This window comes from Lithobates pipiens, unplaced genomic scaffold (genome assembly GCF_037356315.1).
Source record: "Lithobates pipiens isolate NorthernLeopardFrog02 unplaced genomic scaffold, aLitPip1_a1.2 Scaffold_8, whole genome shotgun sequence".
Classification (NCBI taxonomy): Eukaryota; Metazoa; Chordata; class Amphibia; order Anura; family Ranidae; genus Lithobates; species Lithobates pipiens.
Window position 1 is genome coordinate 470,266,704 of NW_027507903.1, and position 16,949 is coordinate 470,283,652.

At 41.9% G+C, this 16,949-nt stretch overlaps 1 protein-coding gene across 5 annotated transcripts in view; it reads right to left on the minus strand.

Annotated features, from left to right (window-relative positions):
• Positions 1–6,450: 6,450 nt before the first annotated feature.
• The window catches only part of LMO3 (LIM domain only 3), an 80,161-nt gene continuing 69,662 nt past the window's right edge, over positions 6,451–16,949 (minus strand). For all 5 annotated transcript variants that reach the window (XM_077468628.1, XM_077468629.1, XM_077468625.1 and 2 more), the window contains exons 3-4: positions 13,923–14,048; positions 6,451–6,875 (exon numbers count right to left, since the gene is read on the minus strand). In XM_077468628.1, the coding sequence (XP_077324754.1) occupies positions 6,770–6,875; positions 13,923–14,048 (232 nt within the window). In that variant the 3' untranslated portion in view covers positions 6,451–6,769. The remainder of the gene's footprint in view (positions 6,876–13,922; positions 14,049–16,949) is intronic.

Genomic DNA, 16,949 nt, shown 5'->3' on the forward strand with positions numbered 1-16,949 from the left:
TTGTTAAAACATACTATAACTGTGGTTGTCCACACCTGAGTTCAATTTCTCTAGCCACACCCAGGCCTGATTATTGCCACACCTGTTCACAATCAAGGCATCACTTAAATAGGAGCTGCTTGACACAGTAAGGTCCACCAGAAGATCCTTAAAAGCTACACATCATGCCGAGACCCAAAGAAATTCAGGAACAATTGAGAAAGAAAGTAATTGAGATCTATCAGTCTGGAAAGGGTTATAAAGCCATTTCCAAAGCTTTGGGAATCCAGCGAACCACAGTGAGAGCCATTATCCACAAATGGCGAAGACATGGAACAGTGGTGAACCTTCCCAGGAGTGGCCGGCCGCCCAAAATTACCCCAAGAGCGCAGCGACGACTCATCCAAGAGGTCACAAAAGACCCCACAACAACGTCCAAGGAACTGCAGGCCTCACTTGCCTCAGTTAAGGTCAGCGTTCATGCCTCCACCATCAGGAAAAGACTGGGCAAAAATGGCCTGCATGGCAGAGTTCCAAGGAGAAAACCACTGCTGAGCAAAAAGAACATCAAAGCTCGTCTCAATTTCTCCACAACACATCTTGATGATCCCCAAGACTTTTGGGACAACATTCTGTGGACCGATGAGACAAAAGTGGAACTCTTTGGAAGGTGTGTGTCCAAGTATATCTGGCGTAGAAGGAACACTGCATTTCATAAAAAGAACATTATACCAACAGTAAAATATGGTGGTGGTAGTGTGATGGTCTGGGGCTGTTTTGCTGCTTCAGGACCTGGAAGACTTGCCGTGATAAAAGGAACTATGAATTCTGCTGTCTACCAAGAGATCCTGAAGGAGAATGTCCGACCATCTGTTCGTGTACTCAAGCTGAAACGAACTTGGGTTCTGCAGCAGGACAATGATCCTAAACACACCAGCAAGTCCACCACCGAATGGCTGAAGAAAAACAAAATGAAGACTTTGGAGTGGCCTAGCCAAAGTCCTGACCCGAATCCTATTGAGATGTTGTGGTATGACCTTAAAAAGGCCGTTCATGCTCGAAAACCCTCTAATGTAACTGAATTAGGACAATTCTGCAAAGATGAGTGGGCCAAAATTCCTCCAGGACGCTGTAAATGCCTCATTGCACGTTATCGCAAACGCTTGGTTGCAGTTGTTGCTGCTAAGGCTGGCCCAACCAGTTATTAGGTTTAGGGGGCAATCACTTTTTCACACAGGGCCATGATTGTTTGGATTTTTTTTCACCTTTAATAATAAACACCTTCATTTACAAATTGCATTTTGTGTTTACTTGTGTTGTCCTTGACTATTGTTTAAATTGGTTTGATGTTCCGAAACACTTAAGTGTGACAAACATGCAAAGGAACAGGAAATGAGGAAGGGGGCAAACACTTTTTCACACCACTGTATGCAATAAGTAACTAAACAGTTACTGAACTTAGAGATGGACTATGTAATATTTTGTAACTAATTTTTTAAGTTGTATGTGTGGCTTTATGGTTTAGTAAAAGCATTGATACACTACAGAAGTCTAAACTTCCTTGGCTTTTACCGCAAGAACCTTTAATATGCACAAAGCAAAACATTTGGGGACTCATCCGGGATTGTGCTAAAGCTCAACAGAAGCATACCTGTTTTCTGTGGTGTGTTTGGTTGCTTGTACTGGAGGGAAAATGCTGCGTACAATGTTTAGGAAGAGTAAGCCCTTGTACACACGGTCGGAGAATCCGTCGGAATCTGTCCTATCGGACTGTGTCGTCGGATAATCCAACTGTGTGTGGTATGCATCAGACTGATTCCGTCGGACCCAATTTTCCAACATGTTGGAAATATTTCCCGACCAACTGGTTCGATCGGACATACTCCGATCATGTGTAGAGAATTTTGATCGGACCAAGTGCCACACATGCTCAGATCAAATTCCTACATCAAAGCCATTGGCTACTAGCCTGAACGTAGTCCCATCATAACGAGATTACGTCATCACGTTCTGAATGATCAGATTTTTCGACAACTTAGTCCGACCGTGTGTATGCAACAGTTTTGGACAAGATCCGACGGACAAAATCCGACGGATTTGGTTGTCGAAATATTCGACCGTGTGTACAGGGGCTAAGGCTGCAGAGGTTTCTGCTGTCCCGGGGGAGGAGTGCAACCTGCCTCCCTGGGCCAGAGATAGTCAGTGGATGTCTGTTGCAAAGGAGCTGGCTAGATATGATTATCCACTGAACAGAGCTTGGGAGGATGGAGCCTGATCTTTCCTCAGATTTTAGTCTCAAAAGTTTTGGGTTCAGTAAGGGAGAGATACAGGCAGTTGTGGTGTTTGGTTTGCACTTCCTCCTTGCTCTACATATTGAATCTGAATAGGGGAAAAAGGCAGCATTAGAAGTAGACTTGGAAAACACTGCAAGGAAGGCAAAAGTTTTAGAAAGTAAGGTAATCAAAGTTTAAACCTGCAGTGACTTTGAAGTGTGTTCAAACCCCTGTAGGCAGAGCTGAAGATTTGAATGAGCGGTGTGCAGCCCTCATAAACAAGTCTAATGGTGCCCTAATAAAGGACAAAGGCCCTAAGCTTGTAAGCAAAAGTAGGATATGTGCCAAACTGAGGATCTAATTAGCTTGTTTAAAGATGGCCGAGTGGAGTCAGATGAAAGTAAGTCAAGGCCTATGGTCTCCAGGAGACACAGTGGACTGATTTACTTAAAGCAGAGGTCCGCCCAAAAAAAAAAAAAAAAAAATTAAAAGCCAGCAGCTACATATACTGTAGCTGCTGGCTTTTAATAATAGGACATTTTCCTGTCCTGGAGTCCAGCGATGTTGGCACCGCAGCTGTTTCCATCAGCTGTCAGGGTGCTGCTGCCGCCATGGCTTCAGACCGGGAACCCTCCTGCACCTGCGTGGGGCTCTGCTCCTCTCTCCTACTGGTCGAAAGGGGGAGGAAGAGAGAGCCCTGCGGTGATGTCATGGGCCGCGGTGCGGACTCCCGGAAGTGGGAACAGGTATCCTGTCTTCCACTTTTGGGTGGAACTCCGCTTTAAGGCGGGGTCACTAGATAGGAAATAGATGGCATTCCTACACCAGCATTGCTTAAGAAGTAGAAGCAAAAGTGGTTGGGAATGGTAGTTTCAGTCACATTGAGCGTTTTTGTTGTCATAGAAGGGGGCAGTTTGCTAGAATGTGCCATGCTGTGAAGACTGGACAACAGCAGGCCTGTGTTCCCATGTTCCTAGGACAGCATGGAGAGACATGAAAATGTATTCTTTCCACTGGAAATCAATGCCTTTCCGTGAAAGTGTTACAAGGCAACAGTGGGCACTCTACAATAGTTTTGCAGTTAGAACTCGGGAGATGTGAGCAGTGACCTATGTTTTTGGCACAGTTGAAAGGAACATATAATCTGCTTACTCTTTTCAGGTACTGGGCATCGAGAGGTGGAGCAGGCAGAGCAGATGACCAGGCCAGCTGGGAGGAGGCAGACCAGAAGGTAGCCTGAGGAAGATGCGGATGATTTCCCAATGGTGGCTAAACTGGGGTGGACTTTCATCTGAGTATTTCCTTAAGGCCAGGAGCACAAGGAAAGGAGGACAAGGGACTTTAACCAAGGAACCATGAAGGACATTATATCTTGATTCCATCTCTAAGTTTAGAACCTGTTTAGTTCACTTATTGCCTACATATTGTACATGCTTATTTTGCTAGAAAGCATTATTAGTTAGTGCATGTTGTAGGCATATTTTGTAACGAATTGTGTTTTCAGTTTTATGTGCAGCTTTTCTGTTTAGTAAAAGCATTGATACACTACAGATGTCTAAGCTTTCTTGGTTTTACCACAAGAACCTTTATTAGACAGCAAGAAAAACAGGGGGACTGATGTGATTGGGAGGATCTCTGATGTGAAGGGGGGGGGGGGGGGCACTTTAAAACAACTTGAAGACCAAGCCTTTTTTGGAAATTTTTATTTATTAGTTTAAATTAGTATTTTTGGCTAGAAAATTATTTAGAACCCCTAAACATGATATATATATATATATATATATATATATTCTTTTTTTTAGCAGAGGCCCTAGTGAATAAAATAGTGATCGTTGCAATATTTTATGTCACAGTATTTGTGCAGTGGTCTTTAAAACACAATTTGTTTGGAAAGAATAGACTTTAATGAATTAAAGCAAAACAAAACACAATAATTACCCCAATTTTTTGGGATAATGTGAAAGATGATGTTACGCTGAGCAAATAGATACTTAACATGTCATGTTTTAAAATTGTGCACGCTCATGGAATGGCGATAAACTATGGCACTTAAAAATCTCCATAGGCAACACTTTAAAATTTTTTTGCAGGTTATCAGTTTAGAGTTACAGAGGTTTTCTTGCCCGAACTACGTAAGCATTTGCTTCTGCACACGAGGGATGGGGCATTTTAAAAAAAACAATCTTATTTATTTTACTTTTTATTTTTACACTGTCCCTTTATTTATTTTTTTAAATCACTTTTATTCTTATTACAAGCATTATAATCCCTTGTAACAGAAATAAGGACGATTTTTTTTTAAAACTTTTAATATATAAAAAATAATAAAAATATTATGGCTTGGGAACAGCAAGTGACATCAGACATTGCTCCGGTCCACCAAGGGCATGGAGACAAGTGACGGCCATCTTGGCCTCACTTGTATTCCGGCCCATCTAACGGCTATATCAGATCGTTCATGGGCTTCACCGATGGTTCAGGTAAACCCAGGAATGACCAGGAAGTGGTGCAAGGGCACCTCTCCTGCCACTACTAAAAATGATCCAGTGGCAAATCCGCTTTTATCTTACAGAGAATCGGCCATAGTAAAAAACGATACTGGGGGTTATGACAGCTAGCTGCTGCCATAACCCCGGTATTTAAGGTCAAAGCGGCAAGTGGTTAATGTGAAAGGGTAAAAGGTGGGATGTTGATGTGAAGAGGGAAACTTTAATGGGAAGGGGGGTCTTTGATGTGAAGGGGGTACTTTAATGTGATGGGGGGTCTTTATTGTGAAACTGATGTGATGGGGGGAATCTGTGATGTGAAAGGGGCTGACTCTGATGTAATTTGGGAATTCTGATTAGAAGGCGGAACTCTGGTATGAACGGGGAACTCCCCCGTGTGGCGACAAGGAGAGGGTGACATCATCATCCAGTGCAGATGTTAGGTGTCCTTCAGCCCAATAAATACAGTTTGGGATTTGGGTGCCATGAAATTTTGCATACTTTTGACAAGTGCCGTAACTGAAAAAAATAAAAGTTAAGAAAATGAATACTCTTTGTACTCTTTGTCAGTCACGTAGAAATGCAGTTAACTAGCATTTCCTGTTCTCCCCTGCACCTCTTGTGTAGTACCCAGAAGTAAAGGCAAGCATTACTCCAGGACCGTGGTACAGAAGCAAGCTGTAAAAAAAGGGAATACGGGCTCCCTGTATATTTGTCAAACTGAGTGACAGATTATTGGTGATTCATACACAGCCAGTATCAGCAGAGAGACCTGGAGAGACAGAAAAACAGGGAGAGCTAGCTGTAGACGATAAAAAAAAACAGATTGTCAATAAGTGCTCCCTAACTTTTTTCCTGTACCCCCCAGTTCAGACAAGCTAGATATGGCTCTGACACAAAGTCTCCTTGGAGGACCACGTGTGCTGTCCGATCTGGTTATAATGACTGGCTAGTCAATGAGTTAGGAAGATGGCCCAGGGCAGTTTGACCAGTGGAGGCGGAAAGAGACAATCTGAGATCCTTACTGTATGTGCCACACACCAAGAGACAATGTGGACCTGTCTATACTCTGCCCAAAGTCTGTGGACTTCCTAACTTGCTTCTTGTGATTCCTAACTGCCATACTGTCACACTCTGCGCCTATTTAATTTATGGTGATTTTCACTGGCAGGAAAAGGGAACTCTTTCACTAAAAAATATGATATTATCTGTACTGTTGTCCTTCCTCCTAATGATTTATGGAAAGTGTGACTTTTAATGACAGGTCCACTTTAAATCAGTGTCTCCCAGCTATCCTCAACATATTCTGGTGTCCGGGGGCACTGATAGCTCCACCCACAAGACCTGCAGTAATTCTGGGAGTGGTGAAGAATGGGTGAGGGAAACACACAGGGCTTAGTCAGTGAAAGCAAATATGGGATGGATTACACACTGAGAATCCATTTTTTATTCTTATCGGCAGCCTTGAACCATCCACCTCCAACCCATAGCCTGATCACATGGAAAACTGTAAACTGAAGAGCATTCAGCAGTGCTGATCTATAACCAGTGTGGGAGAGATCACATTGTGACTGGAGTGCTGGTAAGTGGTCTGAGATGTGGCACTGAGAAGGGGGGCTTAGTGACAGTGAGTGATACCAAAAAAACCTGCAGAAATGGACACCCATGTCCTCTGATTGCATACTGGTGACAAACACGGGAGGCGGAGGCCCTTTTATATAACCAACATGTTGTGCTCTTTAATTCTTTGTTCTAGAAAGTTCCAGCTCTGTAAAATTGCTGAAAAATCTGTCAGGCGGAATATACATCATCAACACTGATTGTACCAACAGTAACGATACAAAGAAAGCCACGACGGCACAAACGGTAACACAATAAAACTGTATCCCGTTTGTGTCAGGTTCGCTATGTACACATCGTCTCATGCCGATCACACAACGGGCGGAAGCGAAAGAAAACCGCAAACAAGAAAGTCTGTACAGGATTGTGGGCGGAGCACACCCAGCGTCCAATCAGGGCTCTCGCCATTTCTCAGCGCACCTGCGCCACGTAGCCCTCCTTCAGCAGCCCCTCCTCGTAGTCTGTCTGGCACAGAATCATGTTATTCTTTAGAAAAAATTTGTCCCCAACGCAAAACCTGAAAGAGAAAAAAAAATTGATGAGAGTAATAAAGAGATAAGAAATGAATTGACAGAAAATACAGAAAAACGTGAAACTCTGAATTATCCTACAATAAGGAGAACTGCCACATCTTAGGCAGAGAAGGGAATGCTGGGAGAGAAGCGGGAGCAGTGCAGATGGGTGACGACATAACTTCCTCAGAGCTGCATGGTACTCCAGTCGCATTTCCGGCATGAGAGACGCACTGCCAGCATGCAAGGTGCACCTCTGACTTGTATCTCTCTGTGCCATATTAATATATACGGTATATGGTGTATATATATATATATATATATACCGTATATACTCGAGTATAAGCCGAGATTTTCAGCCTCTTTTTTGAGGCTGAAAGTGCCCCCCTCGGCTTATACTCGAGTCATCGCTGTCTGCCCGCTCGATCAGCGTGTCGAGCAGACAGACAGCGGCCATTCTATAATTCAAAAGCCGCGCCTCCGGCTCCGCCTTCGCCTGTGATAGGCGGAACACTGAATTTCCCAGCAGCCTGTGTTCCGCCTATCACGGACATCGTATCATCCTCGTACTACGGACGAGGATGATACGATGTCCGTGATAGGCGGAACACAGGCTGCTGGGAAATTCAGTGTTCCGCCTATCACAGGCGAAGGCGGAGGCGCGGCTTTTGAATTTTACAATGGCCGCCGAGGCGCCGACGAAGAGGGCACGGGACGGAGGCAAGGCAAGGCACGGCACGGGACGGGACGGGACGGAGGCAAGGCAAGGCACGACACGGGACGGAGGCAAGGCAAGGCACGGCACGGGACGGAGGCAAGGAGGCAAGGCACGGGACGGAGGCTCGGGACAAAGGCTCGGGACACAGGTAGGCTGGACACACACACACACACACACACACACACACACACACACACACACACACACGGATGGATGGAGACACACACACACACAGGGATGGATGGATACACACACACACAGGGATGGATGGATGGATGGATGGAGACACACACACACAGGGATGGATGGATGGAGACACACACACACAGGGATGGATGGATGGATGGATGGAGACACACACACACAGGGATGGATGGATGGATGGACACACACACAGGGATGGATGGACGGACACACAGGGATGGACGGACACACAGGGATGGACGGACACACAGGGATGGACGGACACACACACAGGGATGAACAGGCATGTCTCACCCTCGGCTTATACACGAGTCAATAAGTTTGCCAGTTTTTTTGGGGATAAATTGGGGGCCTCGGCTTATATTCGGGTCGGCCTATACTCGAGTATATACGGTATATATATTAATACACACAATCTAAAGCACACATCAATTTCCTAGACCTGCGCTACTATGTGCAAAAAAAAAAAATTATATTACTTATAGTGCTGATGAAAGAATAGTCATGGGGGTCTGCTGCTATGCACCTATATGTGTTCCCACATAAACTCATACTGTTAATGGTAAATGGTAAAGCCCTACCCCTATATTGAATTTTAGACACAACAGATAACCTTATATTATATTTTATACAAATAGGACAATAACTGCAGTTTGGTAACACAATGATAATGCAGCGTGATATAAATCCAAATATTAATAGATAATGTGAACCATGAAAAATACCAAGTGAGAAAGCGTCATAACAAGTGAATACCAACACATTAAAATAATATCACACCACTTAGTGGTAACACGCCAGGTGATAATGTTCAAAATGTAAAGCAGTGAGCAAAGTCCATAATATAAGCAAATTCTTCTGTGAATCAGGTTTTTATTAACACAAATCACCTTGAGTGCTCCTTCACCTTCCAAACTATATGCTCACCTCAAATACAGACCTTCCGCAGGTCACTGTAAGTCTTCCCCTTTAAGGGGTGTAAAGTCAAGCAGTTAATTGCTAGGGTCTTAGTCCTGGTACACTCTTCCATATATGGTAATTCATATATAAGGTGCTCATAAGAAATCACAAGACTGACATCAGTGCTGAATCGCTAAAAACAGTCTTTTAAAAAACTTAAAAGTGTGAACTCACATTTTTAGGTGCACTTCCTCTAGTGCACCTAGGCAATACACTTGACACATTTGTGGTGTGTAGCTCCCTTAAATGTCACTTGGATGTTGCTGTAACTTGGCTCTGGAGGCATAGGGGAAAGCTTCCTGCTCATGCACAATGACATCGTTAAGCCCCGCCTGACATGTTTCGTCACTCGACACTTGACTTCCTCAAGGAGGTACTCCTTTAAAGGAGCTCATTTGGGTGTACTTCTCCTGTGGATCACAGGTGTGCAGTTTCTTCTGCCCTCCTGTGACCTGTTCTCAGCAGACAGTGGGCTGCGACAAAGATTGTGACAATGAAGTTGAGATCCGCCCACATGCTTGGATGAGCCACAGAGAGCATGAGCCGGTCGCTCCCACCCCCTCCACAGCCCACTGCTCCACTGAGTGTGTGTGTGTGGTGTGGGGGGTCAGAGTAGAAAGCCAGTGACTCTGACAGTCACCGTCTCTCTGCTCTGTGGTTTTCGATTGCTCGGTTCTCAGTGATAGAGGTGCCAGAACACAGATGCAACATTGGACCAATGCTGCATCCACCTAGGTAAGTGTGATTCTTAAAAAAAAATAAAAAACCCATACAACTCTTTTAATATAGGGGTAACGCTTTACCATTTTAAAATGTCCTACACCATATTGCTGGTCGGTCCTTCTATCATCTTGCATCACTTACGCTGTTCTTCCCCGTCTCCCTCATGTTTACAATGCAATAATGCTGCTTTAGTGGGTGGATTGAGACTCCTATTTTCTCCAGCTGAATTATTTATCTCCTGCCTTTCCACTTGTCCCACTAAAAGAAAAAAGAGATTTGGGACTTTATATGAGGCAAATGGCAGATACCAATTAAAAAATAGCTTGACACTTTTATTAAACATAGGTATGTATCATGTCACATTGCAATAACTATGCATGTGAAATTTCATATATATATATATATATATATATATATATATATATATATATATATATATATACTGTATATATATATACAGGTCATCAAATGTTAAAGTTATGTATACATAGAACGATGAACAACACGTTGCAATATTTATATATTTTATATATATATATATATATATATATATATACACACACACATAGATGGACTAACAATGCATTACAGTAACCAGTATTCATAAATATACATAGATGGATCAACAGCACATTGCAGTAACCAATGGGCAAAGTGGTAGTACTCCATATAATGTGATTAGTAAAAATGATTAAAAAAATAAATAAATAATTGATGATTTAGTCTAGATGAAAATACAACTTTATATATTAAAAGATGGCAGCATCCTAATGCTCTATGCTTTTCATGGACAAAACCACTTCATCAGGAGCAGATGCATCCAAATGTCTGCAAAAAATATAAATGTCAATATAATCTAGTCATTGATTAATACATCAAAAAACATATATGTAAGAGAAGAGAAAAAAAATCCCAGTCCTAAATACTCACATAGGGCTAGGGTAAAGGAGCATGTGGTACTGCAGTATAGAGGTCGCTGGAAATGTCTGTAGCGGGAGCTGAGGTAATAGGGACCCAGGTATGGATTGAAGGTATGTGCAGTGCCCCCAAGGGTTCGGTACAGATATTTCCAGCAGGCCTCTATACTGCAGTACCACATGCTCCTTTACGCTAGCGATATGTGAATATTTAGGACTGGGAATTTTTCTCTTTCCTTACCTATATCTTTTTTTTGATGTTTTAGTCAAATACTAGATTATATTGATATTTATATTTTTTGCAGACATTTGGACAGATCTGCTTCTGTCCTGGTTAGGTGGTTTTGTCCACGAAACGCATTGAGAATTAGGATGCTGCCAACTTTTAATATATAAAGTTGTATTCTCATCTAGACTATATAAAATTTTTTTTTTCATTTTTACCAATCACATTATATGGAGTTCTACTGCTTTGCCCGTTGGTTACTGAAACGTACTGTTGATCCATCAATGTATATATATTATTACTGTATACTGTAACGCATTGTCTGTCCATCTATGTATGTATATATATATATATATATATATATATATATATATATATATATATGAATATTGCAATGTGTAGTTATGTATATATATATATATGAACTTTAACATTTGATGACCTGTATAAATATGAATTTATTAACACATACGCATGGTTATTGCAATGTGGCATGATACATGTCTATGTTTAATAAAAGCATCAAGCTATTTTTTAATTGGTATCTGCCTTTTGCCTCATATAAAGTCCCAAATCTCTTTTTTCTTTTATCTCAGATCTAGGGATGGATATACATAAGTGCATGTATCTCATATAAAGTCCAATTTTCCCCCCCTTTTTTTTTTACTATTGTCCCACTAAAGTTTGATCTGTGGAATATAATGGTATCAGATAGACACTTGATTTTTTTGACTCACTTGTCCTCCACATCTGCTTTTCTATCAGTAGCCAGGGCAGGTGCTCCCCAGAATGTCAAATAAAGGCAGTTTTTCTTATTGATAGATTAGGTTGTGATGTGCCAGTGGATGTCGGGAGTCCTCTACCAAAGAGTTTGAGTATAAGGTGTAATGGAAAGCTGAGGGGATCATCTGTGTGGGTGGGACTGCTTGTGCGGTTCAGATAGTCTGGGCACATCTGAGGGGTCGTGGCAATAAAGGGTGATGTAGAGAAGCAATCGGCACCATGTTAAGGGGCTCTCTAGATCAGGGACCTATTTAAGGGTTTATGCTCATTGTGCAAAGCCCTCATAATGGCAGACCCCACAGTAAGCCAGTTTAGCTGCCATTGGATGGAAAAGTATTTTCTGCAAGTAAACCCCAAAGTGAGAGGTGATGAAGCTCTGCACAAAGGTGCTCACAATGCGTGTTGCTCATGGTCAGATAATTAAGGGCAACTACACAATCATTTTACAGCAATTTGGCAACTTTAAACTTGCAGCATTTACAGTGATTGCTGACACAGACAGAGCTGCGTCTGTCTTAATTATAACAGATTAACCTTAGAGTGGCCGCTGCTGACCCGCAGGGAACACACGTAATTGCACCATGTGGACTTTCATGGTGGTGGCTCACTAATGCACAATGGATTGGCGGTGTTGAGGACGCAATCAGGGAATTGTCACGCAGATTACAGAGAGTTTGGAAATTGCCTTTTATGGAGCCTTCACAGGGAGATTTACATTTCTAAAGGGGCGAACAATGGCGCCATTTACTTTCCAATGGAGCGTCGATGAAGACAGCAGAGAACGGCGTGCCGCAAAAGAACTGAAAAGGATTTAAATTGTTCATCTTTATTGTGTGATGTGCAGCTCAGAAACTTGTCCTGATTACCTTCAATTGGGCTGCAGCAAATCCCAAATATCGCTACACAAACTGCCAGATGTAACGATGAAACGAGAAGTAAAATCTGCCAACAAATAAAAAAGCCAAATGCCAGAATTCTATGTGCAGAACAGAGGCATTTCCTGATTTTTACTGATTCATGAGCCGCCAAATGGTCTACATAAGCTGCCATTTTAAGCTAATAGCTGTTCTCCAGTGACAATTGTTAGTGCTCTTCAGTGGGGTCATGAGACAGGAAGACAGCCGTGTTCGTGAAATATCTTCCCCCACTATTCCATTTTTACTACAGATCTATACAGAAGATCCCCACAAACACTTCAATACTTATCGTATACATAAAGAGTGTTCAAGTAGCTTATGAACAATCTATGTCTATGAGTGAAGACACACACCATGCATCCACTTCATCTACAGAATGGCTTGGGTAGGGGTGGTAGTAGATAGGGGTGACTTTAGGTAAGCCTGGCCCTTGGTAGAGATGACAGTTGTTAGGGGTGACACTAAGTAAGGTTTGTTATGGGTAGGGATGATTTCGGTTAGGGATGATACAGGGTACATTTGCCGCTGGGTAGGGATAACATTGGTTACAGCACAGGTGACACTGGGTAAGGTTGGTGCCGAGTAGAGATGACAGTGGTTAGGGGTGATACTGGGTAGGGATGGCTCTAGGTAATGGTGGCATTGGTTAGAGGTGACATTGGATAAGGTCGGCAGTGAGTAGAGGTGAGATTGTTGCTTCTATGTTACATGGCCCTTCAAAGCACATAGTGGAGAAGTATGCTTAGGCCACTGGCAGTCCAATATACAATATTCCCCCCCCCCCCCCCATGTCATTGTGGGGAGCCTGCTAATGCCAGAAGAAATGCTTCTCTGGGGTACAAAGAATACAACTACCCATACCTGATCATACAGTGCACGGGGGCCTCAGGCACACAGCAAACCATGCATTGTATAGCTCACAACATAAGCCCAACAACACTTGGTTGTCCAGGGGTCCTGTAATGACTTCTGCTCCCTGATTATCAATGGCTGAGCATTGAGTCTCATTGTTAGATTTTTTTTATCGCTCTGCTGTGTCTGGCCACCATTAATGAAACAGACAAATGATGAGGAGATGCTAATTGTGCAGAACCAACAAGAACCTCTGGCTCCATTACACAGCGCCAGCAAAGGATTAGTTCTAATGAGAGTCATACATCTCCGGTCCACATTTTAATGCTAAATCTGGAATCTGATTGGACTGTCAGTATTTCTCCCACAGAGGTGACTGGAGCGCCACATGATGCATCCTATAAGCTATTCACATTCTCTGATAACAGGATTCTCTCAGGGGCTGAGAAAGACAATTGTGACTGGTGGGATGGTTTGTAAATACTTTATGGATTTGCATATGTTCCCCCTGCATAGGATATATGGGTGAATTTACTGAAGGCAACTAGACTGTGCACTTCACAATGTGCATTTGCACTCTGCTAGTGCGGTTGCTCCAGAGCTTAGTAAATGAGGTAAATCTTCACTTTGCAAAGAATACACAATCACATGCAAGGGAAATAAAAAAAAAAAAAAACAGCATTTTGTTTGCACATGATTGGATGATGGAAGTAATTATTGAGCGTTTATCAATGTTTATAAAGAGAACCAACCTCTGATTACACAGCTGACAGGCAAAGCAGTCCAGATGATAGACATTGTCCTTCGCTCGCATCACCATCTCGAAGGCTGGAATTAGTTTGCTGCACGCTGCGCAATTTCCCGTCACCCCGAATAACCTGAAGGGGGAAAAGAGGTGGTCAATAAAGAAGTCCAGATCTGACACAATGCTCCGTTCAAAATATGTAATACGATTTTTATAACTGGTATGTGAGTAGGCTGGGGTGTTATAGAATAAAGTACAATACATTGCAGGATACAGTATATAGCATGAAATACAGTATAGAGAGCATAGTATGACATATAACACTGTATATATAGTTTAGTATAACATATAACAATGTATACAGTATATTATGATATAGAACACAGTATAGAGATTATAAAATGATGTGTAACATGGTACAGAGATTATATAACAATATACAGAGAGTATAGTATGATCTAGAACAGTGTTTCTCAACTCCAGTCCTCAAGGTGCCCCAACAGGTCATGTTTTCAGGATTTGCCTCAAATGAAATGGCTGTGGTAATTATCAAGGCAGCGAAACTGATCAAATCACCTGTGCAAAATAATGGAGAGCCTGAAAACGTGACCTGTTGGGGGCCTTGAGGAATGGAGTTGAGAAGCACTGATCTAGAATAGCCTTTTTCAACCAGGGTGCCTTGAGGTTTCTTCAGGGGTACCTTGGCAAAATGCCTAAAAAGGTATCAAAATTTGTATACAAGTCAGCAGGGGATCAAGCCTGCCTTTTCGTTACACAAAGCCAAAGGTTTTCATTATGCACCATTACGACTTTCTAGATACTGGCATCCTAACAACCAGTGACATTATCAGTTGATAAGGAGGATGTCTGTTGCATCCACACCATCCTTGTTTGAGCCTCCTGTGCCTCTCTCCCTCAGCACTGGGGTGACATTGGAGAAATTGAGGGAGAAGAGAAACTTTGGAATACTAGTCAGTACGAGTGTGCAAAAGTGTATTTGCTTTGGAGGTATAAATGGCCTCTAATGTTGGGTGTCCTAAGTGTGGATGTTGCTGCATTGTGTAAAGCTGTTAGAATAGATTTTTACATTTTAGAATAGGGTGCCTCGAGACTGTCCTTAATTTTAAAGGGTGCCTTGAGATAGTTCATAATTTTAAAGGGTATCTTGAGACTGTATATAATTTTAAAGGGTGCCTCGACTGATAAAAGGTTGAGAAACACTGATCTAGAACACGGTATTAAGAGTATACAACACTGTATAGAGACTATAGTATGACTTAATACACAGTATAGCAAGTAGATAACAATGTATAAAAAGTATGGTATTATATATAACATGATATAACACAATATAGAGAGTATAGTATGATATAAAACACACTATAGAGAGTATAGTATGATATAGAACACAGTATAGAGAGTATAGTATGGTATGTAAAATGGTATAGAAATTATATAACAATGTATAGATAGAGAGTATAGTATGATATGCAACACAGTATATAGTATGTTTTAGAACACAGTATTAAAAGTATATTTCAAATTATGGAGAGTATTGTATGATATACAGTACTGTGCAAACGTTTTAGTCAGGTGTGAAGAAATTTTGTAAAGTAAGAATGCTTTAAAAATATATATATATATTAATTGTTTATTTTTTTCAGGTTAAAAAATTAGCAAACAGAAGAAAAATCTAAATCAAATCAATATTTGAAATAGAAATGCTGAGAAATACAAGCAAATATTTATCCATCATGCCATACCATCAGGCGGGCAACTGATTGCCCCAGATTTATTCTGCAGGACAACAACCCCAAACATACAGCCAATATCATTAAGAACTATCCTGTAAAGAAGAATACAAAGTCCTGGAAGTGATGGTTTGGCTCCCACAGAGCCCTGATCTCATAATGATCAAGTCTGTCTGGGATTTCACGAGGAGACAAAAGTATATGAAGCAGCCTAAATCCACAGAAGGTTTGTGGTTAGTTCTCCAAGATGTTTGGGACAACCTGCCGATCTCTTACAAAAACTGTGCACATTAATATGATATTCAACAAAGAGTATATAACAATGTATAGAAAATATAGTAGGATATAGAACATGGTATAGACTACTAAAGAGTATATAACACTGTACAATGACTACTACATGATATATAACAGGGTAGGAAGTGGATAAAAATGTATAGAGAATATAGTATATTACAGTGGTGTGAAAAAGTGTTTGCCCCCTTCCTCATTTCCTGTTCCTTTGCATGTTTGTCAACATCAAACCAATTTAAACAATAGTCAAGGACAACACAAGTAAACACAAAATGCAATTTGTAAATGAAGGTGTTTATTATTAAAGGTGAAAAAAAATCCAAACCATCATGGCCCTGTGTGAAAAAGTGATTGCCCCCCTTGTTAAAACATACTATAACTGTGGTTGTCCACACCTGAGTTCAATTTCTCTAGCCACACCCAGGCCTGATTATTGCCACACCTGTTCACAATCAAGGCATCACTTAAATAGGAGCTGCTTGACACAGTAAGGTCCACCAGAAGATCCTTAAAAGCTACACATCATGCCGAGACCCAAAGAAATTCAGGAACAATTGAGAAAGAAAGTAATTGAGATCTATCAGTCTGGAAAGGGTTATAAAGCCATTTCCAAAGCTTTGGGAATCCAGCGAACCACAGTGAGAGCCATTATCCACAAATGGCGAAGACATGGAACAGTGGTGAACCTTCCCAGGAGTGGCCGGCCGCCCAAAATTACCCCAAGAGCGCAGCGACGACTCATCCAAGAGGTCACAAAAGACCCCACAACAACGTCCAAGGAACTGCAGGCCTCACTTGCCTCAGTTAAGGTCAGCGTTCATGCCTCCACCATCAGGAAAAGACTGGGCAAAAATGGCCTGCATGGCAGAGTTCCAAGGAGAAAACCACTGCTGAGCAAAAAGAACATCAAAGCTCGTCTCAATTTCTCCACAACACATCTTGATGATCCCCAAGACTTTTGGGACAACATTCTGTGGACCGATGAGACA